Source organism: Aquila chrysaetos, chromosome 15 (assembly GCF_900496995.4).
Source record: "Aquila chrysaetos chrysaetos chromosome 15, bAquChr1.4, whole genome shotgun sequence".
NCBI lineage: Eukaryota > Metazoa > Chordata > Aves > Accipitriformes > Accipitridae > Aquila > Aquila chrysaetos.
In genome coordinates this window covers 28,084,735-28,095,776 of record NC_044018.1, presented here as the reverse complement: position 1 = coordinate 28,095,776, position 11,042 = coordinate 28,084,735, and the positions used below count along the sequence as shown (strand labels likewise).

Genomic DNA, 11,042 nt, shown 5'->3' with positions numbered 1-11,042 from the left:
CCGTGCCCCATGGCTGTGACCAAAGCATGTGCCCCACGGTGGTGCCCCATGGCTCTGACCCACAGCAGTGCCCCACAGCTTTGCCCCACGGCTGTGACCCACAGCGCTGTCCCATGGCATGTGGCCCACAGCCCTGCCCTATGGCTGTGCCCCACGGCATGCGCCCCATGGCGCTGCCCCACACTGGTGCCCCACGGCGATGCTCCACGGCTGTGACCTTTGGCGGTGCCCCACGGCTGTTCCCCACGGTGCTGCCCCACGACTGCATCCCACAGCTGTGCCCCACGGCGGTGCCCGACGGCTGTGCCCCACATCTGTTCCTCATGGTGCTGCCCCACAGCTGCATCCCACGGCTGTGCCCCACGGCGGTGCCCCACGGCTGCATCCCACGGCTGTGCCCCACGGCGGTGCCCCACGGCTCTGCCCCACGGCGGTTCCGCGGCGCGCCCGCGCGGCCCCAGCCCTGGATTTCGGCGCGGGCGGCGCCGCCAAACGCAGAATCAGCCGCTCCGCTCCGGGCCGGGGCCGCGCCCCCGGAGGGGGGCGTGGCGCTCATAGTCACGTGACGGCGCCATCCGGGTCCTTTGCCTTCTCTGCCTCTTCCCAACATGGCCGCCTCAGGTGAGCGCTGCGCGGCGGCGGCGGCGCCCGGCGGCTCCCGCGGGGGGAGAGGGGGGAGGCCGGTCCCGGCCCCGATGGGCCCCCCCGGACCGCGTCGGGCGCTGCCGCTCCCCGAGGTGGGGGGTGGGGGCACAGCGGCGGCGGCGGCGGGGGGAGGCGGGCGGCGAAACCGGACCCCCCCCCCCCCCCCCCGTTCCTCCTTCCCCCCCCCCCTCCCCTCCCCCTCCCCCTCCCCGGGCCAGGGCCGGCGCGCGCGGCCGCTGCCCCCGCCCGCCTCCTATTGGCGGGGGGGCGCGCGCCGCCGGCGGTGATTGACGTGCGGGGGGGGGGGGGCAGATGGAACCTTCGGCCGCGTCACTGCGCAGGCGCGGAGCGGGGAGGGGAGGGGAGGGGCGGGACCCACGTGGGGTGCGGGCGCGCACGCGGCCGGTACCGGGGGGGGGGGGGGGGCAAGTGGTGGTGGTGCCGGTACCGGAGCCCCCCCCCCGGGTCCGGCTGCTCCCCCCGGGCCTTGGTCGCACTTTGCTGGACCGGGGGAGCTGGAACGGCCCCCCCCCCTCCTCCGCCGTGCCCCCCCCCGTTGTTCCCGGTAAGATGGTGGCCGGGCCGCAGGGGCAGCTCGTTCCCGACCCCCCCCCCCCCCTTGTTTCACCCGCTCTCCCCCCCCGCAGCCCCAAAGCAGAGACCGGTCGTGTCCCCCCCGCCTTTTCCCGGTGCCATTTGGAGCCCGGGGGGGGGGGGAATGCAGCAAACTGCGCCCCCCCCCCCCCCCCCTTAAGCCGGGGCGGAGAAGCTCCCACCGCCTTCGTGATGGCCGAGGCCCCCCCCCCGGTGGCTCCCCAGGGAAAAGCCGGCGATCTTTCACATGAATCCTGTCCTTTCCGGAGTAGGCATGAACCAGGTAGTAGGCTATCACCGTGCATGAAGGTGTTTCGACTATGCGGTTAGGAGGATGCGGTGTATGATGCGGTATTATGGGATCCAGCCCAGCATACGTCTTTGTGATGACGCATGTACTTCACACTACCAACGGCCTACGCCTTCTAGCCTGTCTCCTCTGGTCCCTGCATAGCGAAGCTTGCATAAAACGCACATAAAGGAGTGTTGCGCGCTAAGCTGCAGCGGAGCAAGGGTAGGTGTTACGTGACAAATCACAGAGAAAATACTACGTGATGCTTGAAGAAAAACCCTAAGTAAATTGCTGGAAGCTCTGACGTCTCGCTTGGATGACAGACGACCTTTATAATACAGAAAGTGGTCCTGCGGCCAAGTAATGTGCTTAGCACTCTTGAGCAGGATGCCAAGCATTCTGGAGAGGGGAAACTGTCAGTCATGGCAGGCGAGACTATAGATCTCCGGTTTCCTTTCGATTCAGCACGTCGAACTTTCTTTGATTTACAGGGATGATGACAAAGTGTTCGTCGCGAGAAGGGGGGGGTGCCGCTGAGTGGGCGGCGGCGGAGAAGCAGGAAGGGACCATGTTCTCCCTGGGAGTCCCGACAAAAAATTCTCCGGTCTGTGGTTACTAGCTGAAACCTGCTGTGTGCTCCTTTCAGGAATCGTCGCCAGCGTTATCCATTTTGCAAGGCTTTCTATAAGTTTGGCATTTTCATATCTGGTCTGGCTCACATTACGAGGGGGGGCTGGCAGAAGCTCTTCTGAGGCTGAAAGTTTAGGGGTGTGAATTCTCAAGGAATGCGAACCATTCACCCTGTACAAAATTACTCCGGTTCGAAGCGTCGCAGGTCTCAGTACATTATCGTGAACCTCCTCGGCCATGTCACTGCTCTGGCTACACACCCTTTAACCAAAAAGCACGTATACACAACTTTGAACTGAACGCTGCCAGGGCAGCTTATGACCTGGCCCTTAGACCTGTCTACGAGTCACAGAACAACTGTACTAACATGCCATAGTGTTTTGCTCGGAATGTCTACTTCTCTCACGATCTTCTACATCCAGTTAGGTCAGGACTTGTGATGGAGCGAGCAAGTAGCTGGTGCAAAACTGCCTATGCGCTACATGCTCACACTCTCAGGCCCCCATTTTGCCAGTCTCCTGACACAAGTAGGAACACCTATTACCTGAGGTGGGGGGGTGGAGGCAGTATTAATACTGCTCTTATAGCCTAATATCGACTAGAAGCATTGACTACAAAACTGAAGTCTATAAATTGATATACGGAATCAGGTACCATCTGTCCGAATTACTTTTAGGCCTGCAACTTGTCGAAGTGATTTGGTTTTGTCCCACCCCTCAACGGGCGGTGGCGTCGAGCCCGCTTCCGCTCTTTATTCCGAATTAAGTGTGGACGCCGGATGCCGGAGGAAAGTGCTAGCTCTGCTCAACTCTTCTCATGCGTGGAGGGGTCTGCTGGGCGAGGGTAAGGGGTCCTAGGAGGCCTCCTGGGGTCCTCACAAATCCTGTCCCAGCCTCTCGATCTCATCCAGGAGAATCCCGTCTGTTACCTTGTGACGGCGGGGTTGGGTGACGATCTGGCGGAAGAAGTTGACCCTGGCGCCGTGGGGCTGGTAGCCCACCATCATGGACCTGTTTCCTCCCTACTCGCCGCCTCAATCTAGTATCCGTCTCTAACCGTCACCTTCATGTCTTGATTTTGGCGGGGCCCCTGTGCGTCGGGGGAGATCCCATCTTTTCGTCCACCTAATCCTCTCCGGGAATTGTGGGTCTTGGCGCAGTTCCGGGGATGGTGCAATTTGACTGAGCGGTGCAGGGGTGGGGTGTTTCGTTCTCGGGCATGCTCACCGGCTTCTAGCTTCCTGCGCTCACCTTCCCAACTCGTCGGCCGATTAATCCGGGGAGCCCTCCTTCTCCCCGCATGCTGTGGGGCACTGAACAGAAGCAATATCGTGTTGTACTGACAACTCTGTGCTTGCGGACGGCAGAGGGAGGAGGAAGATTACGGAGGTAGAAAAGGTCGCATCCTACGTTCCCTCACGGAACCAGACCCCCTGTGGGGTTGGTCGGGATCGCCAGTTGTTTGCCCCCTATCCCATTTTTGTGGGACCCTTTCCCGGGGATTAAACCCGTTCCGCTTTCGGGTCAGAGCTTCAGGTGAGCGTTGTCTTGCCCTCTCCCTCCGGCGGCTTTTGGCAATGCCTAGTGTGCTTATTAAAGGGGCGGGGAGGAGAATGCAGATCATAAAACTCTACGCCCCGGGCTGCGGTGCGGACACGGCAGACCAGGCGACAACGTCCCCCCCCGTTTACGATTTCCAGCACCAGCTGTGGACAAGCCGAATCCTCCTCTTCACCTCCTCGTCCATGTAAACCTTGGGGAGGAGCGAGAGGTTAAGCCCCTATGTAGTGTGGGGGGCGTGGGCCTGTGTCGTGTCCCCCCAGGTCCAGCGCTCACTGGGTGAAGGCGAAGGCCCGCTCAACGCGGCCGCTCCAGCCCCGCTCTGGCTCCCACCCCGGCTTTTCCGAGGAAGCCAGAGCTTGAGGTGCAGTCCACTCCGCGGCCCGCCACTGCAGTGTCGTGTCCCCTTTGTCGTACTGACGTCGGAAAATTTATTTTTCCGGTGTTGAAGAGGTCGTTGGGCACCGGGCCCGTGGCATCCGCGCTGGAGGACGCCCTGGTGGTGTAGACCGGCGCTCCCACCCCCCAACCGGCATGGTGGTGTGGGGCAGACCCACAGAGGGGAAGGGGCCGTGGGACTTACGGAGGTGTCGCGGAGCAGGAAGGCCGAACATTGCAAACCCACTGTCAGCATCTTGTGGGGGTTCCAGGCCACCGAGTCGGCCCTGCGGGAGAGTGTTAGAGTTCTTTTTCTGAGGGTGGAGACGAGCCCCCAGCATGGGGAGAGGGGGGTCCCCAAGTCCTTAAATGGGGAGTTTTGAGCCTGTTTTGTGGGGAGCTCAGAGTCGGGGGGTGGTCACATTAGCCTCTCGACAGCCGCCTGAGGTTGCCGTGTTTGCGGGTAGGCCCGACGAGCTGTGCTGCTGCCTGGCCCAGGCCTGCCTGCCTGGGTCAGGGCAGAGGGGTGGTAATATCGCCGCTGCCGAGCAAGGAAGATGTGGTCCCACCCAAGGGGGCACGTGTCAATGAGTCCTCCCCCTCCCCCACCCCAGATATTTCCCCGTTACTCACGTCCACGTGGAACCAGAGGCCGTGGCACACGGCAGAATTTCGCGTGATCTGTCCCAGTGGGTTCGAAGGCGCCGACCAGGACGGTGGGTGGCCACATGGTGGCCAACTAGACGAATCGGCTTGGCCCCGTGTTGGCGGGACAAGGATTGTTGGGATGTGTGGCAGATTGGAAGGATATGGTGGCTCAGGGGAGCCTCTTCACTACAGCTTGCGCCCAGCACCGATAGGAAAACCCAGCACCCCATGGACGCTCCCCTCTGTCCCCCCCCCCCACCGCTCCCCCTCCTCCCTCTCTTTTGCCCTCTGCTTGATCTCCTTTTCTCCCACCATCCTCCGTGAATCAATCTTCCCCCTGAGGGACGGGGAGAGAAACAAAAATGTGCAGCCATGGAGGGGCTGGGGAAGCAGGGCTGGCAGAGCCCGGCTGGGATCAGCTCCGGCACTCACCTCTCATCGGTGCCCACCAGGTGGACGTTGTCGGTGCCGATGCCCAGGAACGCAGCTCCTTTCTGGATGGAGTAGTGGCTCTGAGCGGGGAGAAGATGGGGTCCCCAGATTTGGGGGAGGTGGGGCTGGTCCCAAACCCCATCCCCTTCCTCGTCCCCCTGCCCCGGGGCTGGCAGACCCCGCCTCCCCACCTCCTGGGAGGTGAAGAGGGCCAGGCGCGGCAGAGCCCAGCTGCCCTTCTGCCGGCTCTCTGGGAAGCGGTGGAACCGGGCCACGTTCATGGCATACATGTTGGAGATGGAGCCTCCTGCCAGGGGACAGGGACACCCACGTCACAGCCGGAGACGGTGATGAGCCACCACCGGGGTCACAGGTGGGGACAGGGACAGGGACAAGCCACCTGGCGGGCTGTGAGTGATCTGGTCCTGGCAGAATATGCCGCTCCGCCACTACTGCTCAGCCCTACCAGCTCTCTCCCCCGCAGCTTTTGGCCATCACCCACCTATTCCTCCCCGTCATCATCAGAACCACCGGGCGATCTCTCGTACGTGTTATCTACCAGGGTGGCACACAAAACCCCGTGGTCGATTCTCTCCCCTGGCCTGCAAACGTCAACTCCCCCCCCACCTCCTCAGTCTCCCCCCACACCTTATCAGCACCCCAAAATACCCCTGCTTAGGGCCAGCCCCTCCCCTTTTCCCGTCGCCCGTACTGGCGTGGTTTGAGGGCCTTCGGTTGGATCAGGCGTCCTGCCAGCGCGTGGTGGTCCAGGCCGGAGAAGAGCTGGTTGAAGAAGCGAGGGTGACCTGGGGGGCGGGGGGGAGAGGGGGCAAGCGTCAGTGTGCAGGGGACAGGCCCACCCCCATCGGTCCCTCCCTCTCGACCGATCCTTGTCACCGCATCGTACCTCATGCCCTGGTTTGATGCTGCCACAAGGGGGCAACTGTCACCCGTGGGAGCAGGGCCACCTCTGGAGCCGTGTGTGGGACCAGTGTACTACGACTGGGGACCGTGCGGGAACCCGACCGTGCAGGACAGCGGACTCCTGGCTGGTTGGGGAGCAGTCCTTGCCAGACTGGGACCACTGGGAGCAGCTGGGGCTGAACCGGGGAGCAGAGGGGCTGAACAGGGAGCAGCTGGGGCTGAACCGGGGAGCAGGCTGACTGGCGAGACGAGGATTGGGCTGAACCGGGAGCAGCGGGGCTCACAGGTTTTGACGCTGTAGCGGATGACGTCCCGGCAGCGCTCCAGTAGCCGCTCCGGCAGCTCCCCGCTGCTCCGCAGCTCCAGGTCCAGCAGCTCCCGCAGCTCCTGGGGCTCCTTCCAGTCACAGACCTGCAGGGAAGGGGGGAACAGGATTCGGCCCCGGTCAGGCAGGGACCCCCGCTCCGTCCCCACCACCTCGCTGGGGGGGCTCCGGGTCTCACCCACCTTTTCGGTCACATCCGTCCCCTTCCGCACGGCTTCATCCAGCAGAGACCTGGAAGGCTTCCCGCAGGAATTTCCTCTCCCGTGCTTGGCTTTATCCAGCCCGGGACGACTCTCCGCCAGCTGCTCTCCCGCCATCCGACGCGTCCCGGCCACCCTCATCCACAAGCGGGCGCAGCCCGGGAACGTGCCGGTCAACCCCCCCACCTGTAACGGGACCGGGGAGGGACCCCCCCCCCTCCCACGCCTCTGTCCCTGTCTTTTTTCCTGGACTGTTCTCCGCTTCCAGAGCCTGTGCTATACTATCGCAGCATACGGGGGAGGGGGCAGCTTCTATGGGTGGTGGCGTGGTTTTCGTTTCCAGCAACCTCCGCACATGTCTGGAGTCTTGGCCGTTTGTTCTCATTCGTTCCAATATACGAGATGTCCGCCTCGGGTTCAAAAAAAAAAAAAAAAAAAACGAAGGCGGCGGGGCGGGGAGTGGTTCGCCTCCGCGTGGGGTGGGTGTAGGCGTTCATGAGTTGTCTGGGTGTAAAGTGTGCAGGGGAGATGCTGTAAAGCTGGTGGGGGGTTGAGAGAAGTGGCACGGTAGAAAAAGTGGCGAATGGTGGGGGTTGCGAGAAGGGGATCATGAAGCGTCGCTTTAGCGAGGGTGAAATAGGAGAGCAGGTAACATAGCAATCCCCTGCATATCCGTCTTGGGACAAGAAAAGATTAACAAATTGGGGTTGGGTTAGGGGGAAAAGTAGGCGGAGAGGTAAAGGTGGTGGAAGGTCACAAAGGAGGTTCTGGGGGGGAGGGAGTTGGTGTGGGGTGGGGGTAGGTGAAATGGGTGGGGGGGTGACAGAAGGTCGGAATGAAGAAAGGGAAGGGGGGAAGGTGTTGAATTAAAGGAAAAGAGAGAAAGGAGGGGGTTGGGGGTTGGAGGAGGGTGTTAGGTGGGGGGAAAGAAATGAGGGAGAGGCGAAGGATAAGACGGCTGGGGGGGTATGGATGGAGCGGGGGGATGGGCACTTCGCGGGGATCGGCGGAGCGTGCCGGCCAGGAAGCGTGCCAGGATGAGGTGCTCCCGGCTCGCCCTCACCTCGTGCCGGCAGGGATTATCCTCTCGGCCACGTCGTCGCAGAGGGACAAGGGACAAAGTACGCGGTGGCGAAGAGCGGCTCTTAAAGACGCACCTGGGGGGCCGGGGCGGGGGGGGGGCTTCCCCAAAGTTGTGCCCCCATCCCAGCGGGGCTCTGGGAGCCAGGCGGCATGCAGGCAGGGTGGCAAAGCGGGGACGGTGCCTCCAGGGAGCTGAGGGGAGAGGGGAGGGAAGCACAGTCAGCAGAGAGCAGCCATCCCCGATGTCCCCCCCACCCCGTGCCCGTGCACCCCGCCGGGCCTGGGGTCATCACCGAGAGCACCGGGCAGCCAGCGGGAGGCAGGGGGAAAGGGATGTGGCTTTTGCCCTTTTTGGGGGGGGGACCCAGCGCTGCCACCGGCCCCGGTGCCGGGGCTGCCCAGCCGGGAGGGGACACGGGGCCACCGGGAGCCCCCAGCCAGGGATAGGCCTGTCCCCAGCAGTGAGGGGGGATGGGGAGACCCTGTTTGCCCCCCCTCCCGCCCCCCCCCCGGCCACGGCCTCCAGCCACAGGGAGGGACAGGAGCTGCCCCAGGGGGCCAGTGAGGTGGGGGGACAGAGGAAGGAGGGGACCAACCCCCCCCCGAGGGAGTCACAGGGGGATGGGGGTCCCCCCAAGGAGGCTGTAGTGGGGCGCGGGGGGGCTGTGTGTGTAAAAACTCCCCCCAGGGGCAATGAGGGGGGGCAGGGCCTATCCCAGGGGGGAGGCAGGGGAGCAATGACGTACAGGCGGCTCCCCCGGGGCAACCAGGGCGGGCAGCGGGGGCTCCGGCCCGGGCCGGGACCCGGGCCCGGGCCCACCGCCGGACCAGGCCGCGCCGTCCCGCGTTGCCCCGGCAACAGCCCCGACCCTAAGATGGCGTCGCAGGCGGCGGCGTCACGGCGCGGCGGCGCGCATGCGCGGCGGCGCGCACGGCCCTTCCCCCCCCCACTTCCCTGCCGCTCCCCCGCCGGAAGCGCTGGCGCGGCGGGGGGGCGGGTGTTTCCGGTTCCGGGTCGGCGGCGGCGGCCGAGGAAGGGGGGGGGGGCGCTGGGGCCGCGGCTGTTTGTAAACTTGTCGGTGCGGCGGGCGGCGCGGAGCGGAGCGCGGAGGGGTCGCGGCAGGTACGGACCCGCTCCTTCCCGCCGGCACGGAGCTCCCCGGGAGGGAGGGAGGGGGGGGGGCGGGCGGTATCGGGCTCACGGCCCGGCCCGGCCCGGCCCGGCCTAGCGGGGCCTGGCCGCGCGTCTCACCGGGCCCGGCCGCCGCCGCCTCAGCCCCGCCCCTCCCGGGCGGCACCGGGGGGGGGGGGGGGGGAGGGGGAAGCGGGGGGCGGCGGGGGGGGGTGGGGGGGGGAAATGGCCGGGCGGGCCCAGCGCGCAGGCGCGGTACGCCCCTACCGGGAGGGGCGGCCCCCCCCCCCCGCGGGGTCACCCCTCTGCCCCCGGTGTGACACACACCCCCCCCCCCGGTGTGACCCCCCCCCCACCCCCGGTGCCCGCCCCGGGAGCCCCGGTGTCATCCCGCCCTGACACAGGATCACAGTCCCCCTCCCCGGGACCCCCCCCGCCCTGGGACCCACCCCGGGACCCCCCGCCTTGGCACACCCCTCACACACGCACAGGGTGACCCCCCCGGGGATCATCCCCAGCCCCCGACATGTCACCCCGCCCTGGGACACCAGCCCCCCCCGTGGCACCCCTGGCACACAGGGTCAGCCCCCCAGGATCCTCCCATCCCCATGTCATCTCACCCTAGGACACCCCCCCCGCACACCCCAGGGTCACTCACACCCCCAGGACCCCCCTTGTGCACCCTCAGGGTCATTCACCCCCACCTTGGAACACCCCCCACACACTCCAAGGTTGCCCTCCCCCAGTGTCACCCCCTGCCCCCCCCATGCCATCATCCCCACCCGTGTCACCCCCCCACCCCAGAGCCACCCCCCCCCACCTCCTATCCCCCACACCCAAATCGACCCTGTGGGGGGGTCTGGCTGGGGCTCAGCAGGGACAGGGACCCCCGCCCCCCCAACCTTGGGGCCGGTCGCCCCCCCCCATCCCGGGGGGGCCCTCCCCCCCCATAACCATCCCCTCCCTCCCCGCAGGCGAAGACCGGCACCGGCACCGGCACCGGCAGCGGCAGCAGCGTTGTCCCCGCGGGGAGCCGGCTCCCGCCCCGGGCAGGGGGGGGCGGGGGGGGGAAGGGAGGGGAGATGTCCCCTCTCTAAGAAGCGTTACGGGCAGCTGCCCATCCTGCCTAACCCTGCCTAACCCTGCCAGCCCCCCCCGGGGTTGAGGAGGAAGCGCCTCACCGCACCCGCGGCGCCGGGGCAAAGATGTCGGCAAAGTGGAGGGTACTGGACGAGCCCGGCAAAAAAAAAAAAAAAATGATTAACTGAACCCACCTTTCTAACCGTTAAAAAAATTCTTTTCCTGGGCGAGAATTAAGGCTAAAGAATTGTTACAATCCGTTTGTCGAGGACAGACAGACAGACACAAGATGGCTCAGGTAATGAGCCCCAATTTTCCCACCCGTACCCCAAGATCCGAAGCCGAGAAGCGTGGGGAGGGGGGGGAGAGCGCTCGGCCCGGCAGCTCCCTCCCCGCTGGGGCGGTGGGTGCCGGCGCGGGCCCCCCCCCCGTCACCCCGTCACCCTCCCCGTCCCAGGTCCTTTCCGGAGCCGGCGGAGCTTTTCCCGGCCGCCGTTCCAGGGATCATCCGAACTCTCCCGTTAGCCGTTAGGTCCTCGGCGGGCCTCACGAAAAGGGGGTTTGGGGAGGGGGGGGGGGGTCTCGTGCCTCCCCCCCCCTCCCCCTCTTATTTTATCACTCGGTCGAAGGCGTCCGGTCTCCGTCCCCCTCGCAAGGGTTTGGTCTTTGGTTTTGGTTCGTTTGAGGGGCCGGGGGGGTTGGTTCGCCCCGGCGGCGCCTGCAGCTGGGCCGCCTCTCCCCCCTCTCCCGGCAGGCGAGCCTCCTGGCCTGCGAGGGCCTCTCCGGCGTCTGCCTGGTGCCGACGGTGGCCAGCAAGAAGATGATGCCGAAACAGAGCTCGAAACAAGGCGAGAGCAGGGAGAGGGGGGAGCAGCCCCGACGTGCTGGTACGGCCGCTCCCCGCCGCAGGGAGGGCTTGGGGGCACGGCGGGCGCTGCAATTCCGTTCTCTGCTCCTTTCGTTTGCTTTTTCCTTCTTGCATTTGGATTTTCCCTCCTTTCGCTTGTTTTTTCCCTCCTTTCATTCGGTTTTTACTCCTTCCACTTGTTTTTTTCCTCTCTTCGTTCGGTTTCTCCTCCTCCTTCCTTTTAGCCTTCACTTTAATTTGGCTTTCTTCTAC

General features: G+C 65.2%; 2 protein-coding genes across 2 annotated transcripts in view; one reads left to right on the top strand and one right to left on the bottom strand.

Annotated features, from left to right (window-relative positions):
* Nucleotides 1–2,929: 2,929 nt before the first annotated feature.
* Nucleotides 2,930–7,748, bottom strand: CSAD (cysteine sulfinic acid decarboxylase). The gene is made up of 13 exons (XM_041128941.1): nucleotides 7,621–7,748; nucleotides 6,610–6,853; nucleotides 6,387–6,513; nucleotides 5,857–5,984; nucleotides 5,727–5,733; nucleotides 5,370–5,485; nucleotides 5,179–5,258; nucleotides 5,032–5,083; nucleotides 4,732–4,850; nucleotides 4,304–4,385; nucleotides 4,138–4,216; nucleotides 3,852–3,913; nucleotides 2,930–3,182 (listed from the first exon to the last, which is right to left on the bottom strand). The coding sequence occupies exons 2-13, from the start codon at nucleotides 6,766–6,768 to the stop codon at nucleotides 3,036–3,038; spliced, it is 1,158 nt and encodes a 385-aa protein (XP_040984875.1). The 5' UTR covers nucleotides 6,769–6,853; nucleotides 7,621–7,748; the 3' UTR covers nucleotides 2,930–3,035.
* A 683-nt stretch (nucleotides 7,749–8,431) lies between these two features.
* The window catches only part of ZNF740 (zinc finger protein 740), a 7,401-nt gene continuing 4,790 nt past the window's right edge, over nucleotides 8,432–11,042 (top strand). The window contains 4 exon segments of the mRNA XM_041128866.1: nucleotides 8,432–8,833; nucleotides 9,817–10,065; nucleotides 10,677–10,787; nucleotides 10,789–10,809. Of these exon segments, the coding sequence (XP_040984800.1) occupies nucleotides 10,048–10,065; nucleotides 10,677–10,787; nucleotides 10,789–10,809 (150 nt within the window). The 5' untranslated portion in view covers nucleotides 8,432–8,833; nucleotides 9,817–10,047.

Excerpts from the sequence above, each read along its gene's own strand:
- CSAD (XM_041128941.1), bottom strand. The coding sequence starts at position 6,768 with ATGAGGGTGGCCGGGACGCGTCGGATGGCGGGAGAGCAGCTGGCGGAG. Across the intron at positions 5,985-6,386 it reads CCGCTACAGCGTCAAAACCT|GTCACCCTCGCTTCTTCAAC; the intron begins GTGAGCCCCGCT and ends CCCGCCCCCCAG. Across the intron at positions 4,386-4,731 it reads GCCTCTGGTTCCACGTGGAC|GGCCGACTCGGTGGCCTGGA; the intron begins GTGAGTAACGGG and ends ACTCTCCCGCAG.